This window comes from Doryrhamphus excisus, linkage group LG1, assembly GCF_037039965.1.
Source record: "Doryrhamphus excisus strain RoL-2023G ecotype Guam linkage group LG1, RoL_Dexc_Guam_v1.1, whole genome shotgun sequence".
Lineage (NCBI taxonomy): Eukaryota > Metazoa > Chordata > Actinopteri > Syngnathiformes > Syngnathidae > Doryrhamphus > Doryrhamphus excisus.
This window is the reverse complement of record NC_136357.1, coordinates 15475586-15494872: the sequence shown is the minus strand read 5'-3', so window position 1 is coordinate 15494872 and position 19287 is coordinate 15475586. Positions and strand designations below refer to the sequence as shown.

General features: G+C 41.7%; 1 protein-coding gene across 1 annotated transcript; it reads right to left on the bottom strand.

The window, feature by feature from the left end:
• Positions 1 to 173: 173 nt before the first annotated feature.
• hsd17b12a (hydroxysteroid (17-beta) dehydrogenase 12a) lies at positions 174 to 18825 on the bottom strand. Its single transcript, XM_058076243.2, has 11 exons — positions 18496 to 18825; positions 7905 to 7951; positions 6798 to 6873; positions 6285 to 6392; positions 5599 to 5663; positions 5469 to 5513; positions 5157 to 5191; positions 3477 to 3558; positions 3335 to 3400; positions 2659 to 2808; positions 174 to 1091 (listed from the first exon to the last, which is right to left on the bottom strand). The coding sequence occupies exons 1-11, from the start codon at positions 18671 to 18673 to the stop codon at positions 951 to 953; spliced, it is 993 nt and encodes a 330-aa protein (XP_057932226.2). The 5' UTR covers positions 18674 to 18825; the 3' UTR covers positions 174 to 950.
• Positions 18826 to 19287: the final 462 nt, after the last annotated feature.

The following is a 19287-nucleotide window of genomic DNA, read 5'->3' as shown; positions in this document are numbered from 1 at the left end:
ATTCCACCTTAAGCAACACGTTAAATGCAAAATCATTCAGATATTGCTCTTTTAAGATTAGATCAAAGTTCACCAATGGCAACATAGTTTCTACTTTTACCTGAAAATAAAATAACCAGTATTTGCCACATAAACAATGACAACACTAGTCAGTGAATGAAACACCCACACAGTTGATGGTTTATTTTTTTTTTATTAACAAACAATAGCAAAAAACTTGGAATGTAAAGTCAACAGTGCATAACACATTAAAAAAAAAGAAAAAGACTGTTGACACTTAAGGCACTGGTCAGTACATTTCATACGTTGAACTTGAATGTGAATTAACATGACAATCAGTGGCACCATTACTTTGACGCCAATATTCACACATTGTATATAACTTGAACCTTGGAGTGAAGTGGAATAACAAAAAAGGCAACTGTGTAACCATTCCAGCATCAATCTCTGCAAAAAGGCACTCTTGTTCACCTTGCATAATCTTTATACTTGCAGCAGCATTGTTACAGAAATTGTGTCTTGACCGATGCAGCGAAATAAAGTTCACTTGGCAGCTCATTTTTGAGTAAACAGGACTAGTCTTAAAAGGTAAGGGTGTGTCTTGTGTGTTTATACAAATATAAAATAAATAATTTTACATATACCTATCTATATATATATATATTTATAAAAACCCACCACCATTTCACTGCTTACAACAGCAGGGTTAAACCACTCTATTTTTTGTCTTTTTGGTTGTACTAATATCCACCATCAGTGTCAAGTAACAGGTCCTTTGGCAGGAGCAGCAAACTTCAGCCCTCACCGTCCTCCGCTTCATTTCCAATCGAAAGGTTTCCATTTTGAACACACGTCTCTCTCACACACACACACACACACACGCAGGTCAGTTCTCACACACAAGCACACCTCACTCGCTTCGTTAAACACTGCATTAGGTCACAATATTCTTATTCCAATTTCAAACTGGCTCCGTTCCTCTTCTCCCGCAGCTTCCTCCTGTGCAGGTATCCCGTACGTTGGAGGCGGTTCATTCTGGCACCCAGGAAGATGACGAGGCTGATCGGCACCAGCCTGGTGGTCACCCACCCCTAACACCATGATGAAAAGGAGGACGTTAATTTCATTAGTGGGGGAGGGGGAAAGCACCCATTTGCATTTTTCCAATGAAGAACACATATCTCATAAAATGTAAATGCATGATAATAGAGTATAAAATGCACAGCTTACATGTATAGTAGCACGTGCTTCAACTTTCTTAAAATTCAGGCTCAAAACTTGCAGCAAGGTGAACACAAGTTGATGACCAGGCTAATGGCTGGGCTACGACTCAGATTCTATCTGTTCTATCAATCATCTTTCATCATCATTCATTAGTAGTAAGTACCTTTACATTTTAGAATTTAAAATGCCTTTATAGTGCTTATGGATTCCATCGTCACCAGTGAACAATGGCAATTGAACAGACAGATAGGGCTCTGTAGCTGAATCTAAATGATATTCACTTTTATTGCAAATGCTGATCCAAAATTGGAGGAGGTCAAGGTAGCGGGAGGTAATCCAAGCGTTTTTAGAGTGTTAAATATAGACTACAAGTACTTTTTCCCACTGTTGCAATAGCAGGGATCTACTGTACTGCTTCAAATAATTTGTATTATCCAGTTTAAATCTTTTATGTTATTTCCTGTATTACCAACTTACTGGCATTCATTCATTCATTTTCAACTGCTTTTTCCTCAAGGGTTTCGGGGGGTGCTGGAGCCTATCCCAGCTGTATTCGGGTGAGAGGCGGGGTACAACCTGGACTGGTGGCCAGCCAATCACAGGGCACATATAGACAAACAACCATTCACACTCACATTCATACCTATGGACAATTTGGAGTCACCAATTAACCTAGCATGTTTTTGGAATGTGGGAGGAAACTGGAGTACCCGGAGAAAACCCACGCATGCACGGGGAGAACATGCAAACTCCACACAAAGATGAACCCTGGTCTCCTAGCTGTGAGGTCTGCGCGCTAACCACTCGACCACCGTGCTTACTGGCATTCATTGTGGGAAATCATTTCATCGTTTCTTTACTGTGCATACGAGAAACATGATCTTAGAATGCATGTACATTGCAGGCATCAATGACATGATACACGAGATTGGGTCTACAAGAATAAGCAGAGCCAAAATCACTTTTAAGAAATGTATATGAAAAAATATATAAAATATTTGAGAATATATTGCCATCTACTATTTTAATTTCAACTATGTTACCTTGCATTGTTCCTGACAAAGCTACACTCTTCTGCACCTTGTGTGTACGCTGTTGTTCTATGGAACAAACACGGCAAGGTGCTAAAGCCAATGTACAGAGTGAACCCACTTCCTGCCAGTTTGGAGTTAAGAAAACAGACATGCACATGGAAATTTATTGAGGCCTGGAAAAAATTCAGTTCATTTTCATTTATTGTGTGATCAATGTAATGTATTTATTATCGTCCCAGTCCTAGAGCCGCATTTTAATCTTGTGACACTTCCTAGTTATTTGTAGTAAATTAATTATCATTTTCCAAACAACTGAGTGAAGTCAATAATTTCCTGTAGGGCACAGTGGTTGGATGTTACTACTGTTTGATGCCAGCGTTTGGCAGTGTACAGGTCTTACCATGACGGCGTGAGGGAAGTATCCGTTAGTCTGACTCTGCAGGCCCACAGTGTTGAGCTCGGCGGCCACGTAACGCTCCGGTGTGGGCTTGTCCAGGGTGGGCTTCCTGATACGTGTCATCTTAGTGACCACAAAGAAGGGCAGCACGCTCTGTGGGGGGTGGGGGGGGCAACAGCAAGGAAGTCGGCGTCATCTTGCAGGTCATTTAATTCTCATTAAGTATCATTTCTGTAGGATAGGTGAAAGTGTTGTATTCTTGCCTACCACCAGGTGGCATAAAAGCAACGAAAGTCATCATTACAACTGAACTAATGTCTTAACATTGTGCATCATCACTATATGATGCATCACTTGTCCATGACCTCATATCTGCAGGTTATCCCATCCACACAGACTCTCCGTCCCAAATCACATTAAGAATACAGAATTCACACGGCATACACAGAATTCACACGGCATACAGGTCGAATACAACCAGCTTTACATCAGTAATATTCACCATTATTTTGTAATGGAGTCATCATGTAACATACTCATTTGTAGGAACATTGCGTGCAGAACGAATGTGGAAAATAAACAGGCAATGAAATATGACATTATCTTCCTATTCGTGTAAAAAAAAAAAAAAAGGGAAGCCAACACTGCCATCAAGCAACCAACTGACGCAAAGACTCACCTGGATGATGATGCCCTGACGCCTATACTCCTCCTGGAGGCCACGGGAAAAGAAATCCACAAAGGCCTGGTGGCAAAAAAGGAGACATAAAAGAACCGTAGAAGAAGAAGAAGAACACAATCATGTTCCTGGAGACACATACCTTCGTGGCGGAGTAAACGGTGAGCAGAGGGACGGGATACATGCCACTGGCTGAGGAGATGTTCAAGATCACACCTTTGGATCTGAAACAGCATGAAGTGGATTTAGGGAGATGATTAGTTGGAACAAAAAAACAAACACATCACGGTGAGATTTATAATGAATAATAACACATGATTATGTGTACTGGATGAGAACAATGAAAAGAAAAGAATTCATTCATTCCTTTTCAACCGCTTATCCTCACGAGGGTGCTGCAACCTATCCCAGCTCTCTTCGGGCGAGAGGCGGGGTACACCCTGGACTGGTCGCCAGCCAATCACAGGGCACATATAGACAAACAACCATTCACACTCACATTCATACCTATGGACAATTTGGAGTCACCAATTAACCTAGCATGTTTTTGGAATGTGGGAGGAAACCGGAGTACCCGGAGAAAACCCACGCATGCACGGGGAGAACATGCAAACTCCACACAGAGATGGCCGAGGGTGGAATTGAACCCTGGTCTCCTAGCTGTGAAGTCTGCGCAAAAGAAAAGAATAATGGTATCAAAACATTTGTCGTCCTGTGTCGCTTATCCTCATTAGGATCATGGGGGTATGCTGGAGCCTATCCCAGCTGACCTTGGAGCAAGAGGCGGGGTTAATTTGAATTCATGATTTAATTAATTAGATAAAAAATGGATTTAATGAATAACTGAAGTATTTCATTTGACAATTAAAAAACATTTCAAATAGTTAACCTTTTGGTGCACAAAAAATGTAAGGTGGCATTATATATAAAATATATAATAATCTGTATTTACAAATACATATTTTGTATGTATTTATAATTTGTATGTATTTTGTAAGTATTTATAATTTGTATGTGTTTTGTTGTTGCTTTTGTTTATAATTTGTATAATAATATTGTTATTGTAAATATAACTGTTTTTTTAGCTGACGTCATTTTTACTAAAAAAAACAATTACATCAAGAAGTGTATTATTATTATTATAGTGTAATAAATTAAATGTATTGGAATACAAAAGCTGCTAAAGCAACCATTGAAAATAGGAATATCATCAAAGCATTTGTCCTGGTGGTGCATTTGTAATTGTCATTTGCACTCAGAGAAATTAAGGTCCTTAAATTCTCCTTTATGAAGCACATTTTAATTTGGTTTAATATAAAGTGCATTGTAAATAAAATGTTTTATTATTATGATTAATGTAAATCATTTGTACTCAGGATGCAGTTTCAGGTGTGATCTATTTTTGGTTCAAATCCCATCAACAGTTTTGTGTGGGAACCCTGCATCTAGACACACACACACACACACACACACACGCACACACACAGAGAACAGCGAGTGCGTTGCCATGGCAGCCTGTTGCTGGAGTGATTTAGTCAAGAGACGCTCCGGCCTCACACGGCTCCAAAATGTGCCTGACCCACCATTGGCCGACGGCGGTCACATGGGAGCGGCTGGGCCAATCGGGTTGGGGAAAGGGGGGAGCACTTTGTGTGAATTGAAAGCTTGTCAGCGTTTGTGAACAAAAAGCAGGAGGAGAGGAGGCTGCCATGGCGGGGAAGACTCACCGAGGGTTTCCAGCATCCCTCACATATTTAAGTTATTTACTGCAATAATCTGATCCATGATGGCAAAAAAAAAAAAGAAAATCCCTCAAACTCACCTCTCAGCCATTCTGGGCAGCACCAGCCGGGTCATCTGATGGAAAGCACAAAAAGCTCACTTCAACATCATGACGCAAACACACAACAGAAAGTCAGCAATGGCGGAGAGGAGTTATGATGAAAAGTAGGAAAGTGAAGGAGGCAGAGAGGCAAAGCAGGGAGCGTTGCGTGGGTGGCGGGTGCAGACAGCGTTGGTGTTGTCCACCGTTGCTTTGGGAACCAGTGAGACACTGCAGGTAGCGCAGCGGCAGGGGCTACCTTCATCGCATTATTGATTGCAAAGTTTGCGTGCCACTCCGTGAACATCTTACCTGGCACACCGATGTCATGTTGACGTTGATCATATTTGTGATGAACTGAAACACACCACCAAAAAAATCATTTTAAATTAAAAAAAACAGCAAGAAAAACAAGTAAAAAAACAAAAGTAGTGACACTCACATTTTCCAGATCTGGAATATGGAGGTAGTACTCAGGGTAGGGATAGGATACTCCAACGTTGTTGACTGAATTCAAGAAGAAATAAATGAACATTATTATTAAGAAGCGCTACAAGTAAATGACATGTCCACAAGAGGGCAGCAAAAGCAAACAAGACAGACGCTATTCAGCCACACCTTGCAACCAGGAGAGCAAAAAGATGTACAAGGATCCTTAAAATAGAAAAGTGCATGTGAAAAAAATAACTTTTTTTAGGTCTTGAAATGTCTCTACAGCAGGGGTGCACGTTGTAGAAGTAAAATTAAACAAAAATTGGGGCACAATGTAAATAGAAAAAAAGTGAAATTTTTAATTAATTAATAATATTACTTAAATCAAAATAAAAAATACATTTAATTAAAACAAACAAAACAAAAAATCTATACAAAAACCTAAAGCATTGCTCTGCTCGTCTTGCATATTATTTGCTCTTACTGTACAAGTTGTCTCAAAAGCCAGGACACAAAAAATGCATGTTGTCAATATTTTATTCAACTGGAACATTAACACACAAAAAAATCCATCAACTGTGATGCAAAAATTGATGCGCTTTGCAAGATTCTCGCCACATTCTCTTTGGATCCACACAACATGTCATTTGTGGGTCTCACACAAACCAACATCAAAGTTTCAAAATCAATTCTCACCCAAGACACCAATCTCCAGACCTGCCAGGGCCGCCTCAATGGTGGCATAGATGTCGGTCTTTCCAAAGTCGACCGCAATGGTTTTGGTCTCCACTCCAAAGTGCTTCTCTGTGAGGACAAAGAAGACCAAAAAAAGAATGTATTTCATGTGGAATCGAGTCATGTGTAACAAAAGAAACAAGTCAAGCGCCATAAAAACAACCCCTGAGTTTGAAATTGAACTGCAAATTCAGAATTAAACTGTAGAGGGCGCTGCATACCAACAAATTAGCTGGAGGATTGCTTTTAGGTGCGTGTTGGGGGGGTTGATGGTGTGACATTAATTATTAGAAGGTAACAAAAAGAAGTGTGATTAACAAGGCTGTGGCTGCCAGATTGGAGACATAAATCGGGGTTGCCAGGTAGACGACATTTGAGGACAGCAGGTACTCCTGGTTATGTGTTGCTTTGCTCTAATTGTATTTCTTTTGTCGTTGTCCCCAGGAACCCCTAACCCCCTCCCACCACACTTACCAAGTGACCTGGCCACGTCGTCAAGCTTGTCCTGGGAGCGGCTGATCAACGCTATAGCAAACCCTCGATGAGCAAGCTGGAAGTATAACCATCACATTAGTGCCACTTGTCACTCATTAAAATTGAATAAATAAATATGAATTTTAATACAAAAATATATTTTTAAATAAAATTTCAGATTAATATTAAATTATTAGTAATAAATCACTATGAAAGTACATAAAATGTGTTTATATTTAAAATATAATTTCATAAAACAGAAAAAATATAAATAATAATAATAATGTACTCCAGTATAATGATAACATAATCATATAGTATTAATATAATAAAACACTAATATTATTGTTTAGTACAATACTATAATAGTACAGTACTACATTCATTCATTCATATACCGCTTATCCTCACGAGGGTCGTGGGGGGTGCTGGAGCCTATCCCATTTGTCTTCCTGTCAGGGTACACCTGGACTGGTGGCCAGCCAATCACAGGGCACATATAGACAAACAACCATTCACACTCACATTCATACCTATGGACAATTTGGAGTCGCCAATTAACCTAGCATGTTTTTGGAATGTGGGAGGAAACCGGAGTACCCGGAGAAAACCCACACATGCACGGGGAGAACATGCAAACTTCACACAGAGATGGCCAAGAGTGGAACTGAACCCTGGTCTCCTAGCTGTGAGGTCATATAATATATAACGATGATTTTAATAAAAAAAAAAGTTTAGTTGTGGGCTTAAGAAGTAATTGAATGGACAACTAATTGGACTCCAGAAAAGTTGTGCTACTACTCACGTAGCATTTAGGAAGGTATCAAGTCCACTGCTGCACACATTTAAGGTGTTTCGGGACATGACATGACATATGACATATCTTTGACTTTGTAGGAGTCCCGGGGAGGAAACTAAGCGGGTTGTAAATATGGCGTTGCAAGAATAAGACAGAGTACACGTGAATTTCTGACTCATTATTCCACCTATACGAGTGCCTCTCTCCCCTGCTGTGGCCTATGAGTTTTGTATGCATGACTCACATGCTCTCTTTGCAAGAAGAAAACATCATATTATACTATAAAAAGATGCTTCCAAGAGACTCACCTCCTCTGCGTAGGATTTCCCGATCCCATCAGTGGCTCCCGTCACAACTGGAGAGGAGAAGAGGAAAAGGTCAGCCAAGGTGTTTCTTTTTCTTTTTCTTTTTTAATGCACTTCTGGAGCTATAAACTCTGCATAACCCTGCCACGGCAAGATGGCCGACAGCTTGCTGCAGCTCCCACGTTTGTTTGTGTTGCAATCGAGCAAAGATGACACGCTTGATACACTTTTGTATCACAGGTTTGACTACTTCCATCGGTTGTTACTGCTGCCCAAAAAAGGTAAAAAAAAAAAGGCCACACGGCAGTCCCACGTGTGAGGCCACACCCAGAAACAGGACTGACTATGGGAACACTGATCGAGGTTCCCCATGACACCATCCAGATGGTGTACATAAGACGCACTGGCATCATCACATTGGACGAGTGGAGCTTTTCAAAGCTTAGTGGGAACAAAAGAGGTGAGATGGAGGATGATCACTTCGCTCTGGTAAAGTCAACGATACCCGACGTGGACTCAAAATGAACCCTGACAGGATTGGAAAGGGGAGGTGGAGCAATAGGGCAGGACCAACTCGACTAGGTGCTTGTTGTGGGGCAGAATTGTTGGGGCGAGAGGATTTATGGCAGTTATGGCCAGGGAAAGCTGGCATCGCATTTAAAGCGACAAGAAGCCAGAACACTTGAAATGTCCTAAACTTTGTGCTTGGCTTAAACTCCTGAAGTCCTTACAGGAAACATGGTGGTCATGTGAGAGTCATTTGACTATTCCAGAATATAGCAAAAGACAATTTAGTAAATGCTGATTCAAAAAGGTCAAAGGTTGAATCCCATTAAATAACAGGAGAAAGTGTCTATTATTGTATGTTCTTTGTGGTACACCAGTGGAAGTTGAAATATTTTCATCTTTGCATGGTAAATACATTTACTACAAACATGTAGCATCGCACATCTGTGACATGAATTTGTATTTTATTGTGTCTGCGTCATCTGGCGGGGCACTGCCCCTAATGCAAAAATCAAGTCAAGCTTACAGGGTTGCTCCTCAAAGAGAAGACTGCATGGCGCAAATATATACGTGCAAGCCAACCAACACGATATAATGTCGGTGGCTTGATGAACGATGAATAGAAGCAGAGGACACAAGGAGAGGAGACAAGATGAGGGAGGGAGGGGCTGATGACGAACATGCGGGAGGAGAAGTGGAGTTGGGAGGGATCCTGGGGTGGCTAAAAATAGAACTGGAGCGAAGCAGGAGAACGAGCGTGTGAAGGAGAAACAGAATAGGGATGGAAGGACGGAAGAGGAGAAGGATGGAGGAGAGGAAAGGAGCACAAAGTCAAAAAGTGAAAAAGGAGAAGTAGAATTTATTTTTAAACCTCCCCCTGATGTTAAGAATGAAAGGTTCCCACACAGAAAAGCCTCAATGGGCGAGGACGGTACAATTCTCCACACAGGTGGAGGAATAACGTGCTGGAGGGGAGACTATGGAGCGACACGATCTAACAAAGATCATGCTAAGTGAGAGAACAACATATGGAGTTTAGGTTGCATATTTTCATGATGGCCATTTCTAATACTTTGGGTCACGTGGTTACGCAGTGCAAGCAAAGTAAAAGCACACAAGATGAATAGACACCATACTAGATGACACATATAGACCCAGTCAATTGGCAATTTGCTACACAGTACAAAAAGAACATGTAGCCAAAAATCTAAAAGGTTCTGGAAGACAAAGCTGAGTGTTATATGTGACAAAATGTATTATGATTACTACAGCTGCAACAATTAAATAAACCTATTATCTTTACGCTTTAAAATAACTACATATTCATCAGCTTTGAATAATTTAAATAAAAACTGAGAAAATTAGTTGCAGCCCCACCTTTTGTTACATTGCTCTAAATGCAATATATTAAGTCAGGGGTTTCAAACACGCGGCCCGCGGGCCAAATGTGGCCCGCAGGACACTAGTTTTATGCCCCCGCCTTGATATGAAAGTTTAATGTTAGTGCGGCCCGCGCAAGTTTGATATGGATGCTGTATGGTATCATGTACCCGGAAAAAAATATTACGTTTGATTAATGTTCATGTTAAAGGTTATTTAAGTTTAAAAGGAAATAACTTGAAGGCTACCGTTTAGGTCGCTAGCTCTCTAGTTTGCGAGTTAGCATGTGTCTCAAGACCCTGCAGTTGCGCAATATGTTGTAAATATAAAGAGTATAAATGTGACTATAGTCGTGTTTTGTCATGTCTACAGGGCTCTAATAATGCTTTGTTCATTTTAATCTGAAAAAAATAATTTGTCTACCCACCAACTATATGTGGTTTCTTAAGTTTTTATTATTTGCCGTTTTACTATTATTATTATTATTATATTTATTTATTTATTACTGATTGATTTTCTTTATTCTTGATTTGTTTATTTATTTTTCATCTTATTTTGCGCAGAAAAATTAAAATTAAAATATTTGAGAAAAGTGGAATGTTTTATCAGAGCTTTTATTGTAGAAAATCGGAACCAAAGCACTGCAAAAGTTTGTATATTTTTCTGTTAATAAATGCGTTTTTTTTTTTTTTTTGGAAAACCTGATGCGGCCCAGCCTTGCCCAGACCCTAGCTCCAGTGGCCCCAGGTAAATTGAGTTTGAGACGCCTGTATTAAGTTCTATCTGAAGTATTTCTGTAATGCCTCACATTAACTCACTAGCTAAGATCTCAGTATATAGACTGGTCATATATCTCATCTCGTTTCATATTATCTGCATACTGTATTTGTATATAACTCTGGTTAAAACTGTTGATTTTGTTAATACTTGGGTTGTTTATATTGTCTATTTTTCCTATATTGTGTATTTCGTACTGCTTAAATGATTCTGTACTCTTGCTGCTGTGCATTGCAAATTTCCCCACTGAGGGACGAATAAACGCATATCTTATCTTATTATTGTGGCGTGGCTCTATATGACAGCTAACAGATGTCCCTTATCAGAATTGGATCAGTATCAGCAGATATCCAAATTAATGCACTGTATGCATTGCGCATCTTTTCCTCACCTTTCACCTGCACATGTGTGCTAGCATGTAGTATGCAGCATCAAACCTGAGAGCACGTGCATGAATGCATGACAAGTATGTGAGAGTTGGGGGGGGTGATGAAGGATATATTTACGACATGCAAAACCAGCATGTCCCTTCCTCACCTTGCTACAGGCATTCAAAATTTAGTCTCTTTTGGTGCTTTGCTTTTTCTTGAGTAGATTTTGTCACACTACCAATGAGGGGGGACCAGTGATGAGTGTTGGAGCAGAAGTGGGGTGATGACGAGTGGTCGGCGCTATGGGGTGGCCGTGGCCACCCTTGGTCGCTCAACCTCAACGGCTCTGTGGTGCAGAACATTAGTTCAGCCAAACCGCTGTTTCTGCTTCGACACATTACACTGTTGCACAAAACTTTTTCCTATTTTGTGGAGGATCTGCCAATAAAACCGTGCCTTGCATGAAATGCAAGCCATAGGTAACTTTTCCATGATTGCGGTTGAGTTTTCCCACTATGTTGACTTTGAGGACAATTTCTGTGTGCAGGTTTGGCCACCATGATGGTGAGCAGTATGCAGAAACGATGCATTGAAAACATGTCATTGGCACATTGCTCAGCTATTAACAACTCTAACAGACCATCAAGACAATTCAGGTATCAATTTATTGCCACCCCCATGTCTCACATTGGCTGCCCCATTGAATAATGTTTGGCTCCTTATAACATTCAAGACCGCAATCATTGTATGTTTATTGTGGTCTTAATGCCCTAATGTTCTACCCCATAATTCATTTTCTCTTTGGAATAAGCCGCCAGCCAATAAAAAAAGCTGCAATCTGTGTATAGACCCCCAGGCTGGACTTTCCACACCCCTGTCTTAAGGTGACGAGACTAACCTCCTAAAACGAAAAGTCCATTATTCAAAATTATGCACAGTAAGTAAAAGAACTATTGTTTTTAATGGTGATTTTCCACTTTGCATTCAGTTACCAAGCCCTCCCCCTCCCTCCCCAGCTCCCAGGCAAGATGGTGTCCACCCACAAACCTCCCCTCCCTTTCATACTCATCTCCATATCCTCCTGCTGTACTTATGAATGACAACTCTCCTCCCAGTCGTTATATAATAGCACCATTCTTTCAATAAACCCTGTATGTGTATGTGTGTGTGTGTGTGTGTGTAAGCTGCCAGCACAGCGCTACACATGAGCACCACATGTGCATGTATACCGACAACCATGAAAGCATCCGTTCATATTGAGCCACAACATTAAGTACACCTGCGCTGTCCAACGCCCAACAAGAATGATACGTCATCAACTACTGTATAGCTAACATTTCTTTAGAAATTGTGCATTTATCTAAACATTTTTCATATATTTCCTTATTTTTAGTGTATATTATACATATGGAGACAAGGGTAGGATTAAACATTTGTCTTCTTCCTACTCCTTTTAGGACATTTTCAAATGTAACCACATGATGTTCCTTCATGTAACTTGTTATGCATGCCCATAACAAATAAACCAAACCACAGCTAAAAGGGCAGTAAAATGTTTCAAGTATTTTATTTTTTTTAATGGAGCGCATTCATTACTTGCAAACGACAACCCCAAGAAATATGCATGTCTCTCTGAAAGTGTCAATCATCTTTGGAATGTTAGATGCCGCAGGTGTGCCTAATAAAAGGGGCCGTCATTCAGCAACAGTACGCACCGCAAACGTATCCCTGTTTTGGTGACATACATCACGTCCGGAGGTACTGATATCTCCCAGTTTTTTGTGCCCCCGACCCCCCGTCCCCCAAGACCCCCAAACCACCCCCCCACCCATTCACTACAGCCACGCGCTAAAAAAAGCAGCAGGAGGAGTAAAAATAGCAGCGAGCCTGTACTGCCTTGTCTGGGAGCCGACACAACCCCCCCCCACCCTCGCCTCCTTGCATGCTTGCCTGCTGCAGCACCTGAATACCAACAAGATCCCTCCCTCCCCCCCCCATCAGCATCATCATCAGCATCATCACCACGACAACCAGGCTGCAACGTCCTCAGTCGATACATGCTGAGAAGCAACACTAGCAGTTTTTATTTTTATTTAAAAAACATGACCCCTCCCCATCTTTCCCCCATATCATAGTGAAAAAGATGGGTGTGTTCTTGCTGTGGAAAAAAATCCAACTTTTAAAGAGACAGCGCACCAAATCCTCCATTAAGATTCTCAGGGAGGAGAGACTGCAGTCCTTGTATGCCCCACTCTTCTTATGTACTCTTATGTAATCTGTCGCACCCCGAACTCGCCTATCACCGAGCAGACACTCCCACATTTTGGGGGAAGGGGGGGCAGAAGAAAAAAAAAACACACACACACACTTTAAATAGCAAGAGAGAAAGTCACATGGGTGATGTAAAAGTCGACAAAAATAAAGCTTGATGGGGGAGGAAAGTGTGTGTGTGTGGGGGGGGGCTGCTGCAAAGAAGCAAGAACTTGTACTTCAGAGCTTCCATACATAGATCGGTGTCTATATTTGGATATGCAGCAAAAAATAGCTCACGCTCACATCCCACACAGCCTTGTTTTAAAAGCAAATAAAGTTACTTTTCCAAACTACACTCACATGAAGACGAGCTGATGATTCTTCAGGAAAGTTGGAGAACGCGTTCACTTCACCATGAATGCTGTGTCTCAATACTTTGAGTGCATAAGTGCATTTACAGGCAGTATAACAAAATGCAGTATACTTTCAGTACCCGAATGTTGCACTCCAAACGCTCAAAATGGTGAATTTGCAGTAATGGACACTTGCCACTGTCATTAATCATCATCTTGGCTACGTCGTGGAATCAGAATCAGCTTTATTGGCCATGCGTGTTAGTTATCACACTAGGAATTTGACTCTGGTCAAATTGCGATTCTATTCTATTGTGATTCCTTTCTATAACAAATGGAGGTGCAATGCCAACAACTCAATCAAGTGTTGCACAAGCAGTGATCAAATGATCATAAATCATGTGTTCATGTCAGGAGATAATTACAGTAACCTGGTGACAACTCAGACAACACCAGGGACAAAAGCGAGCTCATTGCTGCAGTCAACTACTGTTCTGGAAAGTTAGCCAAACTAACTGTAGCACCGGGGCTAATCCAATCGAAATATCAGTATCGGATTTTGATACCAGCATAATTCACGCATGGGAGGTTTTTGATACCACTTGTAGAGATGTCGGACATTCAAAGATATACTTGGAACGACATTTGCAGATATTCTTTTAGCATGGTTGCACATTAAAACCAACAGAGCCCAAGTCACATAAACACACACTTACACACAACCACAGACACGTGCTAAACTAAGCTAACCCCGCTAGCGTCCATTCACGCTCTAAGAGGAAATTCCGCCAACTTCAGCAGGTGTTTAAAGCCATTTCAACCCATTTACATTTATCAATATTTTGTCAATTTCCACGAGATTCCACGTTAAACAGTAAATTCCGATTTTTACCAATTTCGTGAGTCTGTCAAATCATAGGGGCCTAGTTAAGTAAATCGATAAAGTCTAATTCACTCATTTTCTACCGCTTTTCCTCACGAGGGTCGTGGGGGGTGCTGGAGCCTATCCCAGCTGTCTTTGGGCGAGAGGCGGGGTACACCATGGACTGGTCGCCAGCCAATCACAGGGCACATATAGACAAACAACCATTCACACTCACATTCATACCTATGGACAATTTGGAGTCTGCAATTAACCTAGCATGTTTTTGGAATGTGGGAGGAAACCGGAGTACCCGGAGAAAACCCACGCATGCATGGGGAGAACATGCAAACTCCGAGGATGGAATAAAACCCTGGTCTCCTAGCTGTGAGGTCTGCGCGCTAACCACTAGACCGCCGTGCCGATAAAGTCTAATTTTTCAGGAAAATGTTTGGATATCCCTGCTTTAAAAAGACAAGTCAACTTCTGGGGCGAGACAGCAACTGAGGAAATGACCAAGAAGAGTGAAAGAATGTGAGGAAGATGAAGAAGACAGACCACAATAATGTAGGGGGTGTGTGTGCGCGTGTGTGTGGGCGGGTGTGCGTGTTGAAAGAGAAGATACAGCAGCAGATTTTTTTTCTTCTACCCAGCATTCCCGGCGCTGGCACGTGTCGCTGAGCGTGTTCCTCACATGAACAGTGGTGTTCTCGCTCACTCTCTACACACACACACACAAATTCATTCATTCATTTGTGCATTCATTCAGACTTTCTCTCATGTGAAAGAGTGCAGTCTGATGCTAGAATAGAAATGAAGAACAAGCAGAGCTTGTCTTATGACAAACAAGAGACTAAATATTTACTCAGGCATCCTCCAAGTGATGAATGGCTCCATCTGTCTTACGTAACGCTGCTGTTTTCTCAATAGAGCCCAAACTTAAGAGAAGGAGGGGCCTGCACCACTGTCAGAAACCCCCCCTTTGGTCTAATTTACTATGATGGACATTTACACACACACACACACACACACACAAAGCAGAGGAAGAAGAGACATTACAGCCTTACATAACATGTATGATGTTGAACATTGAATCATTATTGTACTACTGTATTTAAATTAATATTACTAAGATTAAAATAAATATCCATACAGTTAAGTTGCTATTAATATAATAATTAAAGGTTATCTACTGTTACTATAATACATTAAGTAAATGTCTACAAGAATGTTACATACGGCTTTTCAACAAAACAGGAGTATAGAGAGACATAGACACACACTGGGGGAGCGCGCGAGAGAGAGAGCTCGCGAAAGAGTGTGTGTGCGTGCGCAGCTGGGGGAAGCCTCTTTGCCTCTTAATGCAGTATCTCGGTCCTACCACTAGAAGTCGCCTGTACTCAACAAGGGAACGTTGAGGGAAAATCCCTGCTGTTCAATGCTGAGCTGCAGCAAACAAGTGTAGCGATTCACTGACGGCAGCAAACAAAGTGTAGTGATTCACTAACCGGAAACAAACACTTATAAAAGGTCTTACTGAGCACATTTGAACACAAAAGCACAGAAGACGTGCTGACAAACCAGTTTGACTTGCGTGTATTGCCTTCAAAGGCTGCTGACGTTTGCACTCAACAGCTACTAATGACAGAAGGCAATTGTGTAAGTGATGCAGGTTACCGGCGACAGGTCTGTGTTTCACGTTAAGAATGTCTGCCGGCATCAATGCAGAGAATGCGGTTTGAAAGCCACATTCCCACTACAGTGAAAAAGGCCAGTTAGGTTTGTTTCTCTGTTTTATTCAGCCCGTTGTTGCAACACCTTAGAAAGAAAAAGCCTTAACAATTCATCAACAGGAAGTAGTGGTGAAAGAAGGTGCGGGCAGGGGCTTCACTTGACCTCTGTGACAAGTCACACCAGTCAGTATTTGGACAGGACAAACCGGCGTGTCAGGTCCGACCAACCGAGACCAGAAAGCCCGTTGCAGCGCATCACACTTCCCCGCCTATGACATGCTTCTTGTCTGGCTCTCAACGGCTATGGTTTAGCCGGTGACTCCAAACAGGTTTCAAGGAGTGGCGTACAAGCCTGACAAAAGTCCCAAAAGAGTGGGGGGGTGATTTATGACCACAACCATGTTTCCAGCCAGCCAGGGAACCACTTTTGGTCATCTACGTGGGCGTAGAAACTTTAACCTATTGGGCTGTTCACATTGTGACATGAACTAAATTCCATCCTGTTCTGGTATTTTCCCACATTCAGACATGCAAATCAACTCAATGTGATTAGTCAGCGTATTCTTTTACACAATGTGAACCACAAAGCGGTGTGAATTTCCACTGTACATACTGAATTCCAATTTGAAGTGGATCACAAAAATAAGCGGACCCCTTTTCACATGAAATAATGAGAATGCAAAAAAAGCCTGTTTTGGTCATTTGCAAAACTTTGAAAAGGGAATAAAATGCTGAATAACATTTCAATTTGTTCACATGTAAATTAATGTGTAACTGAATCCAATTGCCTTTCTGGTCCACATGTCAATGGAAAAGAAGGTGAATCCTGTGCGCTTGGTATTCACATTGGACATCCTAAGTGGTGTCAATTGTTGCCATACACACTGTATTGCAATTAGAATAGGCCTTATTAAGTGGATCAGAAAAAAGAACAGGGTCCTGTTTCACATAGAATAATGTGAACGCAAAAAGCATCCATTTTTTCGGTTAAAAGGGAACAAACTGACAGAAAAGGCTGTTTATATTTGTTCACATGTCCAAAAGTCTACACAAGGCAAAGTGAATACAACATTTTTGACATCACAAGTGGTGGGAATTGCTGCTGTTCACACTGTATTCCATTTAGGCCTTAAGGGGATCAGTAAAAGGGATCCTGTTTCATGAAATCACAGTGTGAATGCCATTTGTGCTCATTTTGAGCTCATTTGAAGAGGCACTGTAAGTGAACACACATTTAGAGTGGACCAACAAGCCAGTTTGTATTTGTTCCCATTGTGAATTCATTTATAACTAGAGCCAATTCTCTTTCTGGTCCACAGGTCAATACTAGGCAGAGTGATCACATTGGGCATCATAAGTGAAGTGAAATTAGATCACAACAGAGTTTAGTAAAAGGCTGCCTAATCACTTAAGTGTTTCCTTGAATGGTGGACGGTATTTTATATCTGATACTGTTGAATTTAGAGGTTTTACTGTTATGTTGACCTAATTATAATAACTGATATTTACATTTGTTTTTAAAGCATATATTTTGCACTCTATGCCATTGTGGGGTTCTATACTGAAACATGTGACCTTTCCTGCATGGCCAACCGATGACAAGTAAATACTGAAAACAACCAAGGGAATTAAATATCATTTGATAAATAAATCTAAAAAGTTCAGTAATGTAGTCCAATAATGAGCAACTTAATGACAATGATGAGTTCAAGTGTAGTAGGAGAAATAATAAGTATGTGTGCGGTGTCCCAATAAGGCCAATGGATGACGAAGCGATGAGCAAGTGCATGACTCATCGATGTGCGCAACATCAGGGACATTAAAAATGCGCATTCGTCATTCAGCTCATTCATGCAAACTCTGCAATGAAATGATGGACGGATTTTTAAAAAGATAACATAAGTAGCATGGCGTCGCTTGCTTTTCCTCAAAGACTAATACAATAAAGAGGATGGTGGAGTCAAACTGCGCACAATTTTCTCCCATGAAGAAGTGGGTCAAACCCTGGCACTCAGAAACACCAACATCTTTAAGCTGCAAAAAGTAGCGCATTCAAATTTGATTTATTTTGTCAAAGAGTTTAAAAAAAACCTAACATCCAAATGTAGGTCACGTTTTTAAAGCAGCATGTGACTGTCGACCAACATGAGGACTTCGTAGGGATCAAAAGTGCGCTATAGCCTGCGCAAATTAGCACCCAATGTGGGTCAAAAAAATACACAATTGCACCGAATGAGCGAATTTACCTGCGTTACGAAACCAACAGCAAACCAACACAATCATATTCACAACCTCCCAAGTTTGAGAACATGAGGGTGCACCTGGCCTAAGTGCTCTGTGTATCTGTGTAGGACTCACCTGCCCACTTGCCCAGCTTGGGGGAGAGCAGCTGGCCGTTGCCCAGCACCCAGATCCTGAAGCCGGAGAGCAGCCGGTAAAGCAGCCACAGTAGTAGAGCGGCCACCGTGAAGGTTCCTACCCAAAAGAGAGGCACCTCGGCCCAGTGGAGCATGTCTTCTAGGTCGGCCCACGTCATGGCTGCGGTGCTGAGTCTGTGTGAGAGTGCGTGTGTGCGTCAAAGGACGTCAATTTTCGGCAACGTGCTGTAATTTCCAAGCCACGACGTGAGAGAGTCGCTTTATAAGGAGGTTGTAGCATCACACTCCTCCACCTTCCCCCCCTCCCAACACTTGCAGAGCCTGATTTGACGATGCCCCGCCCACCGGCCCTCGCTTGGCCGCGCCGTGTCTTCGTCGATTGGCTGAGCATGCCGCCTCTCAAGCCCGGTTCACGCTGCTTTTTGGTTCTTTTGTAAGTCAATCAAGAGCAAGCCGCTTTCCTCGCTCAACAGGCGCTCGTGCGCGGAGAAGGGCGGGTCCAATAGAGGCCGGGCGCGTCACGATTGGACCACCTCTCATCCGGAGCAGGCTATTGGCTGACGCAGGAACAGGTTAGTCGGTTTCAGTGAGGGTTACGAAACCCACCTGAGTCACTCAGAGTGCCGGCTGATTGACTGAAGTCACGTCACTCAGCAAAGACGCCACCTTGTCACCTCAGAAATGAGTCACTTAGTTAGTTACTTAGTTATTTCAGCTATCCTGTCTGGAAAGAAACAGTATGTACAACACTGTACAACACATGATACACGGT